Here is a 14,769-nt window from a genome sequence, read left to right on the forward strand (position 1 = left end):
CCAGAGACCACCCGGCCGTGCCCCTCTAGAGTCCAGAACATCTCCCACATTCCTTTCCTCTCGCCTGCAGGTTCGGCTCCATGCGTGCGGCCCCGCCTGCCCCGCCTTCCTCCCCGCTCCTCGCCTCCAGATGCCTCCGGGCGCTCTCAAATTACCTGCCCCGGGGAAGGTGAAGCCGACGGCCCGCGGGGCTGAGGGCGGGCGCGGCCTCACGCACGGACTACAACTCCCAGGAGGCGCTGGGGCCGCGCAGGCGCGTCGGGGGGAGGGGTCAGTTCCCCCCGCCCCCCACTGTGCTGGGATTCCATTGGCTGGGTCAGCTGGGAGCTGGGAGCTCTGATTGGCTGAGGGTCCTGAGGCGACAAGATTCCGGAAAGGGAAGAGCAGCCAACATGGCGGCGGAGCGCGGCGCGGGCCAGCAACAGTCGCAGGAGATGATGGAAGGTGAGCGGCCCCGCGGGGCGGTGGCCGAAAGGCCCAGCGGGCTGGGAGCGGCGGTCCGCACCGGGCTTGCCTGAGAGAAACGGGGCGTGCCGTCTCCTGCCACTGCCGGGCCCCGCCACGCGGCCCCCTGACAGCTGCCTGCCGGCTCGGCGGGGCGGGAGCGGCCCCGGACTCGGGAACCCCGGGCGGAGGGGGCAGTGGCCGGGAAAGCGCAGGCGACCCGGGAGGCGCTGGATACAGGGCAGAGGAAGGGGAGAGCAGCGGCATGAGCCGGGCCAGGGGGTGGGACAGGCGGCGCGGTGGTCCCGCAGCCCGGGCGTCCACCAACGGGTAGGAGCCTCGCACCGAACCTCTGAGCCTGATCCCGCGGGTCGGTCTTCGGGTACCTAACGAGGACATTGAGGCGCAGGGCGCAATGGGACCCGCCCGAGTCGGCTCGTTGGTGAACGTGGCGGGGTAGAGAAGGGTCCACTCAAAGTGAATGGGTTGTGGGGAAGGGGTGACAAAGAGCCGAGAGACTGAGTTATAGAATAGCGGGTGCCTGTTTTCAAAGATACCATAGTTCCCAAAAGATTAAAATCAACTCTTTGGCTTTGTTGAAAAAAATTATATGCATGTTATGTGTGCATGTAATTATATATGCACACATACACACTCTTGTCCCCGTTGGAGAGTCAGTCATGTCTTTGAGTGCTTATGTGCTTTTGGCTTCTTTGGTTTCATGGGGGTTACTGAGCTCCAGAAGAGAAGCCACTGTCTGATGTGTAAAGTGCTAGGGAAGAAGGAAGCAGAACGGATTGGGCAGGGGGTCCTAAGGAAGAGCTGGTGTGTTTGGGAGTGGTAGCTGTACAACCAAAGGCAGCTCCGAGCTGAACTTTGAAGGATAACTACAAATCAGCCAGGCTGGGGATAGGGTGAAGAAAAGATCAAAGATCACTGCACGCAAAGGAAACTACAAAGACAAAGGCAAAGGGGTGTGAAGGAATGTGGCCTGTTTGGAGAAGGGTTTGACCAAGAGTGACAGCCGTATTGGATGAGGGCAAAGAGGGCCAGTGAGGCTGGCGAGGGATGGTCATGGAGGGTCTTGGTGGAGAGAAGTATGTGAAGGGTCTTGGACTTCAAGACCCTTGGATCTTTTTAAGCAAGGAAACACCTCTTCCTGTCCCCCTTCTCCTTCCCCCCGTCTACTCCTGCTTCCTTTTCAGCTGTTTCCATGTCTTGGTAAATGGCAAATACAAAACCCAGGCATTTCTCCCTCTCCCATTCCCACCCATCCAATCAATCAACAAGCTCTGACACCTCTGCTTCCTTACTATAGCCAGATCTTCAGTGCCTCTTCCATTCCCACTGCCAATGCCTTGAGCCAGCCCATTGCCCTCAGTGCCCCAAAGTCTCCTTATATGATGATCTGCTGCCCCATACCCCAGACCCTCTGCTGCCCTCAGGATAGTTCCAGGTTTCACTTTGGCTGCCATTCCTTGGCTAAGCCCTCCCACCCAGGGCTCAGCAGCACCAAACCATTGTCCAGTAGAACTTGCTCTCCGTTAGCCTTTACCACAGAGTGCCTTGTGCCTGGTAACAATTAATCTATTAAATGTCTACTGCTTTTGTGCCTTTTCTAGTTTACTCCTGGCAGCGACTCTGAGATATAGGTGCTACACTAGTTCCCTTCTACAGATGAGGAGACTGAGGCTTGGAAAAGGAAATAGCCTGCCACAGCGTTGTCTCTAGGGGCAAGATGCAAACTCTGGAAATGCCACTGACGTTCCAGAAATTTTCAGAGTCAAAAATCAGATTTGGATTTTTTTTTTTTTTCTGGATAGGGGGAGGGGGCATCTTTTGTTTTTTGTTTTTTGTTTTTTTTTTGTGAGGCAGATCAGCCCTGAGCTAACATCCGTGCTAATCCTCCTCCTTTTGCTGAGGAAGACTGGCTCTGAGCTAACATCTATTGCCAATCCTCCTCCTTTTTTCCCCAAAGCCCCAGTAGATAGTTGTATGTCATAGTTGCACATCCTTCTAGTTGCTGTATGTGGGACGTGGCCTCAGCATGGCCGGAGAAGCCGTGTGTCGGTGTGCGCCCGGGATCCGAACCCAGGCCGCCAGTAGCAGAAAGCACGCACTTAACCACTAAACCACGGGGCCGGCCCCAGATTTGGATTTTAGAACCAGATCAGATTCTCTAGTAATGGAGACTAGGTTAGACAGAGCCAGACAAGCCCCAGAGAGACCAGTTAGGAGGCCGGGCAGGAGCCCAGGCCACAGGTAATGAGTAGCTGAGCCAAGGCAGTTGCAGGGGCAGAGAAGAAGGAATGGATATGGCAGTTTTGGAGATGGATTTCATAGGGACTTGTTTTATCCAGCAATCCTTTCCTAACTGCCACCTAGCTAGGCCCAGCAGGAGATAAAAGATGAAATAGAACTTCTTTCCCCTCAAAGGGCAGACCCCTTTGTAGATACGCTGTAGTCAGGAAAGAGAGTGCTTTCACTATGGTTGATAATTCCGAGTAATTTGTTAGTGCTTCAGGTCTTCCAGACACACTTCCAAAAGAGGTCATGAAAAAAGTTAGGAAAAAGGAAAATTATTTGTCTTGCCAAAGAATTTTTACCAGTCTGCCACATTTAATCGTTGCTTTATTTATTCATTCAAAAAATATTTATTTCCCAGCTTTTCAAAGCTTTGAACTGGTATATCTGTGTCCTGACATTTAGCATCAGTGACCTTTACATGGGGCATTTAGCACTATTGGCTGTCTTCTCCTTTTTTATTAGAGCTCCCCCCTGCCCACAGTCTGATTTGAGTTAGTCTTGATTTCTTTCAGAACGTGGGCCTGTGAACTGGGCTGGTTTTCTTGGCCAAATGGATAGTGGAGCATGGATGAAGGTATGTGGCGGAAGGGTGCAATGGTCCCCTTACATGGATATCCAGGCCAAAAGTAAGCGCACAGGAGGTGCTTCCCTGTGTGTTACCATTAGTGTGTTTAAACACAGATGACCCAGGGCTTTCAAAACACCTGGTAATTCTTCTCAAGTTCCTGAGGGCAGGAATAGTATGTTACTCACCTTTGTACCCGTGTGCCTCCCTGCTCTGCCCCCCCATCCCAAGTTCTCCCTGCCACTGTACACCTCAGATGGTGCCTTGGAGATGGTGCCACAGTGACGTGGAAGACACTCTATGTACGTTGAACTGAATTCAACAAACGTTTTTGAATGAAATCTTTTTGACTTACAATTGGATGTTAGTCTGTTATATGTTGCTCAAAGAGTCACATAAAGTGAATGTGAATTCTTATTGATGTGCATGGGTTCAGTTGACAGGCAGGTCGAATCTGAAGAATCAGGCGATGAAGAAGGGAAGAAGCAGAGCAGTGGTCTGGTGGCAGACCTCAGTGAGCACAGCCTGAAGGATGGAGAGGACCGGGGAGGAGAGGACCCAGAAGGTACCCAGCCGAGTTAAGAGCCTTAAATTCACTAAGGGGGAGGGCAGCCGTGTTGCATGTGATCTGCCCCCTGGGTGGTGGCGTTGTGGCAGCCTGGAGAGCACTGCTGTGTGAGAGTGGTCTGCTGGTGCAGTGTCAGAGGCCCTCCCTGGGCTGGGGGCTGAAGGCGTGTGCTCTGGGAGCAGCACCCCCTGGAGGCACTCCTTGAGCAAGCTGACTGCAGCACTTGAAGCATGATGCCGTTTCTTGTGATCCCACTGAAGGCAGATACTGCTACTAATAATGTGGGTACTAGAGTGTCATCTGGGACAGAACTAGAAAGTTGTTTTATTAACTATTTGTTCAGAAAGCAAGAATTTTGAAATAAACATTATTGCTGACGGCTGTGCTTTTATTTCCTACCATAGTAATATAAACTCATTTCAGAATAGCACTTCTCTTTTCTTAGAGAAGTCATTCCTGAGTCCTGCTTCACCATATTTGTAGCCTTGAGGATTGACTTCTAAATTGCCTAGACATTAGGAAAATTGTTTTATGTGGAAAATATCCGAATAGCCTCCTATTGTTTTAGTAACAACAACAACTAAATGAATTTAGAGATGAGAAAAGTAAGTTCTCAGCCCGTAGTGGTGGTTTTTCACCCTCCCCAACCATGATCTAAGCCTTTTTTACTTGTTTGCTTAGAAAATTAGTTTACATTGAAAGGAATGAGAGAGGGCCGGCCCCGTGGCTTGGCGGTTAAGTGCGCGTGCTCTGCTGCTGGCGGCCCGGGTTCGGATCCCGGGCGCGCACCGTCGCACCGCTTCTCCGGCCATGCTGAGGCCGTGTCCCACATACAGCAACTAGAAGGATGTGCAGCTATGACATACAACTATCTACTGGGGCTTTGGGGGGGGGGGATTTTATTTATTTATTTATTTATTTATTTATTATATATGGATAGTTGTATGTCATAGCTGCACATCCTTCTAGTTGCTGTATGTGGGACACGGCCTCAGCATGGCCGGAGAAGCGGTGCGACGGTGCGCGCCCGGGATCCGAACCCGGGCCGCCAGCAGCGGAGCGCCCGCACTTAACCGCCAAGCCACGGGGCCGGCCCAAATAAAATCTTTAAAAAAAAAAAGAAAAGAAAAAAAAAAAAAAGAAAAGAAAAGAATGAGAGAAACCATATGAACAGACGAAAAGATGTCCCAGAGATATTATTAAGTGAAAAAAGCAAATTTCCAAATAGTATGCATGTTAAAATCTCATTTTTATTTTAAAAATATTAATAATAACATGTAGTTCTCACTAAAGAGAGACAACACATCAAACTTGTTGAGGGTCTCTGTGAACAGCAGGTTTGAGAAGTTGTACTTTCTGCATTTTCTAGATTTATATACAATGCATGGATTTTTAGGGTATTAATAATCATATATTACCCTTACGGTAATAAAAACAACAAATTTATAAAAAACGCAACCATGGGGCCAGCCCAGTGGCTCAAGCAGTTAAGTGCGCGTGCTCCACTGCGGCGGCCCGGGGTTTGCCGGTTCGGATCCCAGGCGCGCACCGACGCACCACTTGTCAAGCCATGCTATGGCGGCGTCCCATATAAAGTGGAGGAAGATGGGCGCAGATGTTAGCCCAGGACCAGTCTTCCTCAGGAAAAAGAGGAGGATTGGTAGATGTTAGCTCAGGGCCGATCTTCCTCACAAGAAAAAAAAAAACTAATTTTTAGAATAACATTGTGCTCTCTGTGCCAAAGAAGGTTGGTAACCATGGCAACCTAATTTTAAAGCAAAAGGAGATTACCACAAAAGTACCAGTCACATTTACTTTGGAACTTCAGAATCAGTGTTCTGTAAGTGACGGGGGTGGAATAAGTACATGGGAGTGACGGATGAAAGCTCTCATTACTGTCTAGCTTAGTCACAGAAAGGCCAGTGGGCGGGAGCATCACCTGCCCTCACATCTGAGTACCTTGCACTTGGGGAGGACTGGAGAATTGGCAGAGCCCTGTCATGGGCTCTCTGTCCCTGGATCGTGAGCACAGGCTTGCTACAACTCACCCAGGGGCACACAGCTGCAAAGTAGAACAGCTGGACTTGAACCTGTCTTGTCTAAATCCTGCGTTCTTTCCTCCAGACTACCAGCCAATTAGAAGTTCTCTGGGAATATGCATTTTTCTAAGTCCTTGGAGAAACCAGTACTTGCTCCTGCCTGTATTTATTTAAGTCTTAAGTTCAAATAAAATGAATTCAAACATGTCAGCTGCTACCTTTCACTTATTTTCCGTAACTTATTTTAAAAAATGATCAATACACGATGCATTTGGAAAGATGTTCTAGGCTGGTCAGTTTGTTTCACAGGTTAAGCTGACGTTTCGAGGGGCCTGCCCTGAGCTGGGTGTGTTACACACAGAAGCCCTTTAAGCCATGTGACCATATGTCTGCAGGAGCCCGGGCCCAGTTTGCACCTGCTGACCTGGCGTGACTGTCTGTAGTGCCCTCTTTTACTCTCATAGTGTCCTGGTTTGGACACTGCTTGACCTGGGCACCCTGCCTTCACTGTAGTACTTCTTTCGTTGCAATTTCCTGTGTTCATGGACATTGAATTTATACTCTCTTTTGGAGGGAGGGGAGGTGATTTGGGTATATCTCTTGTTTTTGCCCAGCTCCTTTTATTTAACTCCAAGGTTAGTTGGTATCCTATAAGGCTACAGTTAAACTGTAGTAAATAACATTTTTTCTTTTTAACTAGCCATTGTTGTTTGTTATGGAAAAGGCATAGTGCAAAGACTGTGAAGTGAATTCAGCCAATGTGGGGCCAGTACTTTTAAGCTGATGCTATGTCAAGTGCACCTCTTTGGGGCTACCATTAGAGGAGCCAGGCTGACTAGCACCCAGGCTGCTCGTCCTTGGGAGGTGCATCAGCGTGAGGTCCAGGGACTGCGAGTGCTGCAGCACAGAAGCAATGCAATTTTGCTGTAGGAAAGAGACAGCAGTAGGAGCCAGGCAAAACAGTAACAGTAGCAACTAGCTCACAGGAAATGCAGGAGAGATGGCAGCCACACGCTCCAACCAACTAGGAGAAGCTACTAGACAGGCGGCCCGGCCTCTTCAAGAAAAAATTGCAGGAGCAAAAAGAGACTTCAGGGAACTATCATCCAGTCACAGTATGTGACCTTATTTGGATCCTCATTCAAGCAGACTGGGGGAAGAAATCATAAGATAGTTGGGGAAATCAGAGAATGACTGTTACTCTTTTAAATGTTTAATCCTTTTAGACATGTATGCTTAAATAGGTCCGGATGGAATGAAGGGGGGTGCTGCTAATTCAAGGCCATCAACTCCTTGATGTGGTGACTGTGGTTCTCACATTCTCCTCAGGCTCTCAGTGTACCAGGAGACTGAGCCTGGCACTCAGGGTGGACCGTGCTCTGCTGGATGAGCTTCTCCGGCCTCCCATCGAGAAGTGTGTTTAAATTATTCAGCAGGGCTCTCTGATCCTTTCTGTTGGGCTGGGTTTCATTCTGTTTTGCTCTTTGCAGCGAGAAGCGTTTGTAGATGCTGGGCCACTTTCCAAAGCAATAAAAGGCACATCTAGAACATCTGATATGCCCAGCATGATCCATATTCAAATGGCCTGATTTATTGCCACAGACGAGAAGGGACAGAGTGTGGGAAGGCGAGCTGCTGCCAGTTAGCTCTGGCGTCACCAGAAGGCGGTGGTGGGCTGCCTGGCTTCCTGGCCCCTGACAGGGCTCACCTGAGGCTCAGTTGGCCTCCCTCCTCCTTTGCCAACAGCTTCAGATGACATTTCTGTTTTGGGGAAGTTCAGTGGCACAGATGGAAGTTTGTATACCTCTGCCAGTAGCTGAATTCAGGAAATTCAGAATGCTTAAAAGGTGACCGTGTTGGGACAGGGTGTTAACCCTGCCACGCCATCCACATCCTCCCTGTATCACCTGCTGATTTGTCTTCTGCGTTGGAGCTAGCTCTGTGAGCCAGCAGGCCGAGTCACAGCTCTCCACCCACGCCAGGGCTACTGCCTCCTGGAAACGGAGGGATCTGAGTGGACTTTTTTTCTTCTCATTTTTTCAGAAGGACAAGAGCTGCCTGTGGATATGGAAACCATTAACCTGGACAAAGATGCAGAGGTAATACCGCCTGCTCAGCCCAGCCTCAGGGGGCATGGTGATGGACCACTCTGACTGTCAGGGTATCTTTTATGAAGGTGCCAGATGAGTAAGTGATTTTCTCTGGAAGAGATCATCTGAGCCTGCTTTGGTTGGATCAGATTCCTTGTGTTCTTGTAGTTTTTAATACCAGTGATTGAAATCCCAGTTCATTTAACCATTGAGGATTGTGTGGCAAATGAAACACCTTTGACTCATAAGTTATATGGGTGAAGTGATTATGTTGTCAGTGGTGGGGTCCTAACATGCCCACCATCTGAAAAGCACCGTGCATTAACAATTCAGGGTGTGCGGAAGACTGCCAGGAAGAGCAGACCCACCTGTTGCATAATAACTGACCCGGCGGGGGGACCGTCTCCTGAACCCTCAGCTGGCCTTGGCAGTGATGTGATTGGGGTGCATCTCCTCGGAGCCTAGCCTTATGTTTTATGCTCCAGGGAGCTAGGGGTAAGAGAAATGTTTTGCATAGCGCTCATTTGGAGGGTCAGTTATACATGAAACCATAAATCGTAGCTAAAGCAGAGAGCTTCTTGCAGCTCCCCTGTGTGCTGCAGACTGTGTGTGGCGCTGGCTTACCGATTACTTTCCCTCACCTCCACCCACCTAGCAGGCTTCCTTGTAGCTCCTGTTCCAGGAAGCAGATCTTCAGGCAGTTCCTGTAGCTAAGCGAGAATTCTTCTTTGTTTCAGGACATTGATCTGAATCACTATCGCATTGGAAAAATTGAAGGATTTGAGGTGCTGAAAAAAGTGAAGGTGAGAGGGAGTCTATCCTTTTATTACGCGCTTGGCAGGTTTCTAGAGCAGACCAGGAGGCTGGTAGCTCACCCAGAGTTCAGGCAGTGACTCGGACCTGCTGCTGCTTGCTGTGCCTCGGCTCAGAGCCAGCCTGCAGTTAAGCACACACCAAACTGTACAGTCCTTAACTCACTTCAGTTAAATTTGTTTTTCAAAACTGTGCCCACTAATGGTTCTCTCTGCTGGGAAGGAGCACGCAGCCCTAACCCTGAGCAACGCCTCCCTCACCAAGTAGGTCTGCTCAGTGCAGGGCCTGTCTCCAGCCTCCCTTTGGGTGTCTGCTTATCCTATCCAAGGTCAGCATCTTTCTAGAAAACAGTGAGAGAACGAAAACCACGTCCTCCCACCTGGAAGGCTTGTCCTGTGTCCTCTAACACAGCTGGCACTTTCTTGTGGCTTCCCTGTTGCCTATCTCAACTGTCCTTTTTTCTGTCCCCCAGACTCTCTGCCTCCGTCAAAATTTAATTAAATGCATTGAGAATCTGGAGGAGTTACAGAGTCTTCGAGAGTTGGACCTTTATGACAACCAAATCAAGAAGATTGAGAATCTGGAGGCTTTGACAGAGTTGGAGTGAGTCATGAGACCCAAGAAGACAAGAGTGGCCCGTCCAGTCTCCCCAGAACCATCTCTGTGCCCTGGCTCTCAGCCCTCGGGAGATCACGTCTGCCACAGGGTCCTGCCCTGCACCTGGCTTTCCACAGTCCCGACCTACAAATAAAACCTTTGATTGGAGGTTTCTGGCTGGTCCACTCAGGGTTTTTGACATGGTGTCTGCCCTCAACACAGTCCTATGAGCCTGGGCAGGTGTCAGGGGCCCTATAGGCTGCTCCTGGCCTCCCTAGGCAGCCACAAGATCCAGCCCTTGGGTGATGCATGGTCCTCTGGGTGGGAATACTGCCTCTAAGTTACATTCTGAGTTCTGTGCAACCTGTGCTCATTAAAAAATAAATGTTCTGCTTGTTCCCAGGATTCTAGATATTTCTTTTAATCTGCTGAGAAACATTGAAGGAATTGACAAGTTGACACGACTGAAAAAACTCTTCTTGGTCAACAATAAAATCAATAAAATTGAGAACGTAAGCAACTTACGTCAACTGCAGATGCTGGAGCTGGGGTCCAACCGCATCCGGGTAGGTCAGGTGCACGGCCAGCAGCATGGGCTCCAGGAGAGGCAGCAGTGTGGACTAGATGGGGGTGGGTGCAGGATGTGTGGTTGGCTGTATTTTTCATATGGTGTGATTTTTTTTTTTCTCGAACAGGGAAGTAGGTTTTTGTTTTTTTTTTTTAAGAAAAAATGCTAACTGAAGGTCAATATTAATAAGAATATGTGCCCAAACGCAGTGGTCTAGCCTTTTGCACATAGATTTCATTGGCTCTCCATCCAAATCATGGCCTAACTCTTAGCACACCATCCCAGTATGTCCTGCCCGAGGTGAGCTGATCAGCCCCCAACACTTTGTTTCTACTGTGCTGATGGTTGTGTCCGGTGAGCCTCTCTGAGATGAAAGCATTCCAAGCGCAGCAAAGTGGTGGCTCACAGCGATCTGACCTCCACGCCAAGGGCCGTAGGAAGCAGCCCGCAGCTTGGTACTTGGTTGGCCCGTCCTCCCCAGATACCTGTGTCTTCTAGAACAAGCCCGTGGCAGCATTAGGTCCTGCCATTTACCAGGCTCTGTCCGACCTCTGAGGGCATTGGGCAGAGACTGTGGGAAAGCAGTCGGGGTTCCATAGAAGCAGGTGGAGGCCTTTACCCCGCTGACTTACAGCCACTGGGAAGAGCCCTGGGAGGGGGCACAGAGGGACTGACACTGGGGGCAGAGCTGCCAGCAAAGAGGGAGGGTCACCAGGACAGGCATGAGGATATCTGCCAGCTAGATGACCATTTGACGCCCAGCTGGCACCCCAGTGAAGCCATGGCACCAAAACTGGTGCTTCCCGCTGTCCTTGTTGAGCAGCTGAGGGCAGGTGTTTCTGAGCACCTCCCCCTCCCTACACGTTGGAAGTGCCTCTCTATCCGGCTGCTGGAAGTTTACAGCACACTGCAGTCCAACTTGGCCCTGGAGAGCTGGGCAGGATGCAAACCAAGGAGCGTTGCTTCTGGCAAGGGCCTCTCATGATGCTGCTAGGGTAACATGGCCACAAATAGCAAGGCAGCATATTTAAAACTAGAGAGTGGCCAGATGTCAGCATTTGTGAAGTATCTCTCTATGGAATGTTCTAGGAAAAAAGTGGCTTGTAACAAATTAATGCAAGCGATAGCAGTTAAGGGTGACCTCCCCCTGAATCTTCATCCTCTTAGACATCCCCTGCAGCCAGCAGCCAAGTCTTGCTGTGATGGGCAGGACAAGATGCACCTTCTGCTGAAAATGTTAATAGCTGACTTGTTCTGAGAAAGCAATGAACTCAGAGGACGAGGGAAACTGAGGTCTAGTCAATAAGCTTTCATTAAAGTACCTGCTCTATGCAAGGCCCTGTGGGGATTTACAGTTGAGGAGCACAGAATCATAGCAAGGAGAAGCAAAGAAGGAGAGATACAGAAACTGAGGAAGAGGGGCAGAAAGCCATGGAGTGTGGGCACCCTGCTCCCAGGGATCCTGAGTGGGCATCCCTGGGTCAGAGCTTCCAGCATCTCAATCTGTGAAGACCTAGGCTTTTGGGAATGCGTTTTAACGAACCCTACGTAGAATAATATAATAGTGTGTCAACACAGAACTGTAGAACTGGGTGGGACTTGAGAAATCCGTTTGTCCTTGGGTTTTCAGACTGTGTTCCCTTGAACTCTGGAGCTCTGAAAACTTGAGGGTTGGGAGTGAGCCCAAGAGATGAGGCCTTGGACCCTCTACCTTTTCTGGTTTTTTCATACTATACTTTCAAGTGAGATTTCATTGGAAAAATTTCCAGAGTGGAAAAGTAACTTGCCCAAAATCTCAGGGCTAAAATCCAGGTAGCTTTGTCTCCTTGCCCAGCCACCTTTCCTTTCCTTGGTGTAGCCGGTTGGCCACGCAGTGCTAACTGCTGCTCTGTCCTTTTCACAGGCTATTGAAAATATTGACACATTAACCAATCTGGAGAGTTTGTTTTTGGGGAAAAACAAGATCACTAAACTTCAGAACCTGGATGCACTTACCAACTTGACAGTCCTCAGCATGCAGGTATCAACCCATGTCTACTTCCCATCCTGCTGAGTCCGGCGGGGGCCAGAACTGCTAAACACACCATAGTTTTTATCTTTCACTGTGTCCATGACCGGCACTTCTTTTCACCCTCAGTGAGCGAAAAGTGAACCATCGAAATGTTAGATTTCACAGACTTTATACATATATACTACACACATTGAACTAAAATTTCATTCTTTAAGGGTCACATTCCTTTTCCTCATAACAGTCCTAGGTGGTTTTTAGCCAAAGCCGCTTCTTCAAAAGGTTGAGCCTATTCTAAGTCCTCCTGAAGCATTTGGCTCGATGGTGGGAGCGATTCCTTCCATGTCCATACAGAGAGTGAAAACCCCGTGTTTGGGATTGGGAAGCACCTGAATATGCCTGGGCTTATGTAACCTTTTTTGTCAGAAGCAAATTAGTGGAATCAGACCCTCAAGGCAAGATGTGAGAGGGTGTTGTGGGCACAGGGCCTGGGTGTGGCAGGTCCCACAGATCCACTGGTGCCTTCTGTAAAGCAGATGTTCTGCAGACTTCTTTAAAAAAGAGAGCATTATATTTTAATTTGAGTTAAATATATACTGAAAGAAATGAGAATTTACTTTGAAATAGTGATTTTGACCTTTTTTTTTTTTTTGGTGAGGAAGATTGGCCCTGAGCTAACATCCATTGCCAGTCTTCCTCTATTTTGTATGTAGGATGCCTCCAGAGCATGGCTTGATGAGTGGTGCGTAGCTCCACGCCCGGGATCCGAACCTACAAACCCTGGGCCACCACGATGGAGCATACGAACTTATCCACTATGCCACCAGGCTGGCCTCTTTGACATTTTTTAATTACTAGACTAATTGAGGTACACTTTCCCCAAGTATATCTAAAAAAAGTGAGTTCTTTGCATAAAACCCTTTAACCTTCATGCATGAATTTTAGCTCAGTACAACAGACTTGAAATTTTGATCTTCTTTCTCTCTCTACACAAGTCCCATTCTGGCATGTTTTAAATGGAACATCCTGTTGTTAGAACTCTACAAGATAAGAAATCTCATTTCCTAAAAGCCCTTTTATTTCCCACTGTCTACACTGTTCTGACAGCTGTCGGCTCTCCTTCTTGTAGAGCAACCGGCTGACCAAGATCGAGGGTCTGCAGAACCTGGTGAACCTGCGGGAGCTGTACCTTAGCCACAATGGCATTGAAGTCATCGAGGGCCTGGAGAACAATGTAAGACATCTGTTGTCTGTCCGTCTGTCTGGGGTGCTGTGGGCGCAGGCAGCAGCAGGCAGCTGGCCAGCCAGCACACACCGACTTCCAGGGCTGGTCTTAAGTAGACTTGTTGCCTCTAGAAGTTTATCGTAGAGACTTTCCAATCCTGAAAACAAAGTGATCCCTCCTTGAGCTGGGAAATGCATGAAATGCATGCAGTTGTCACTCCCCCCTTGAGCAAGCACTAAGCTGACACTTTATGCCACAGTCAAGCTGGTGTGCAATCTCAGCACAGGTATTGAGAGGGCCCCTCACTGGGGCACTGTTCACTGCATGGCCACCAGCAGCACTGTAACCATTTGGGAAGATTTTCAAAAAAACAAACCCTATGTGCTTCTGGGTGCCCCTGTGCAGCAGCTGACCCTCTCTTCTCTTTCCTGGCCACTGCACTTTCTGGCTAGCTGCTGCCTCAACCCCACTTCCCGGCCCGCAGGGGCCACAGACGCTAGTCTCAGCTGTTCTGAATGAGCAGCACGCTCTCCTGCTCTTGGGGCTCCTGCACGTTCTTCCTCCTCCTTGCTGCTTTTCACCAGCCCTAGCAGGACCAGGACTCCTGCTCTCACTCAGCATAGGACAGCCTTAGGTGTGCTGAGCGGAGCAGGGTGCTGGCCCCCAGCTCTCACAGAGGCCCTTGCCCTCTTCAGCTGTTCACAGGCCAACCTGCTTTTCCTCAGTGCAGTATCCAAGACAAATAAGATACTTTTTCTCATTCAGTTTTGCTGGGGGTTTTCTTCTGTTTACTTGCCAGCAAATGTAAGCAGATTGGTCACTTTTGTTATTGTAAACACAGCGTTTCAGTCTTTGTAAAGGTTCCTTCGGTCTTTGTGCCTCAGCTCCTGGGCCTAATCACCATTAGTGATGTTTTTGGGGGGAATACCACATTCTGAATTTCATTTCACCAACATCTACATAATGTTTTGGAAAAGTTAGAATGTGCCTATGATAAAATTTAGTCACCTTCCTCCGCCTCACAATCAAATTGAGGGTTTACAAAACTGGTATATAAACTGGGTCCTCACTCAGGCGGTGCAGAATGGCAGGTTGAGGCGCAGTTCTGAGAGGTGAGACTGTACGGAGGCCATGGGATCAGAGCTGGGCAGGGTGTGCTCACGGGATGCCCAGCCTGAGGGCCCACGCTCACAGGGAGCAGTGGGTCCCCTACTCCCCAGCCTCCCCATGCAAAGTCCCCGCAGTCAACACTGAGCATCCGCCAGGGAGAGGGGCGTGTCTGCAACGTGTTCCAACAAACAAAACAGAAAAAAAAAAAGCAGTTGTGGCTTTAAAAGTAGTTATGTTACTGTGATATCCATCATGATCAAATGCAACAGTCTTTCCTCTGGGATCCTTATTCAACTAGAGATCAAATATTCACCTATGTTTTCTTCTAAGTTTTATGTCTTAATTTATCTGGAGTTTATTTTTGTGGTAGTAGGTAAGGAAGTAAACGCAGCTTTTTCCCAAATGGCAAATCCACTGTCCCAACACCACAAAGGA

At 49.1% G+C, this 14,769-nt stretch overlaps 1 protein-coding gene across 3 annotated transcripts in view; it reads left to right on the forward strand.

Moving 5' to 3' along the window:
- The first annotated feature begins 329 nt into the window (after positions 1-329).
- The window catches only part of PPP1R7 (protein phosphatase 1 regulatory subunit 7), a 32,426-nt gene continuing 17,986 nt past the window's right edge, over positions 330-14,769 (forward strand). The window contains exons 1-9 of one of the 3 annotated variants that reach the window (XM_058533367.1): positions 378-444; positions 3,264-3,325; positions 3,753-3,893; positions 7,967-8,022; positions 8,751-8,816; positions 9,299-9,429; positions 9,827-9,989; positions 11,895-12,011; positions 13,129-13,233. In XM_058533367.1, the coding sequence (XP_058389350.1) occupies positions 3,316-3,325; positions 3,753-3,893; positions 7,967-8,022; positions 8,751-8,816; positions 9,299-9,429; positions 9,827-9,989; positions 11,895-12,011; positions 13,129-13,233 (789 nt within the window). In that variant the 5' untranslated portion in view covers positions 378-444; positions 3,264-3,315. Of the gene's footprint in view, positions 445-3,263; positions 3,326-3,752; positions 3,894-7,966; positions 8,023-8,750; positions 8,817-9,298; positions 9,430-9,826; positions 9,990-11,894; positions 12,012-13,128; positions 13,234-14,769 lie in introns of all 3 variants that reach the window. The other 2 variants (XM_058533364.1, XM_058533366.1) reach the window with 2 other exon arrangements.

Source organism: Diceros bicornis, chromosome 37, assembly GCF_020826845.1.
Source record: "Diceros bicornis minor isolate mBicDic1 chromosome 37, mDicBic1.mat.cur, whole genome shotgun sequence".
NCBI lineage: Eukaryota > Metazoa > Chordata > Mammalia > Perissodactyla > Rhinocerotidae > Diceros > Diceros bicornis.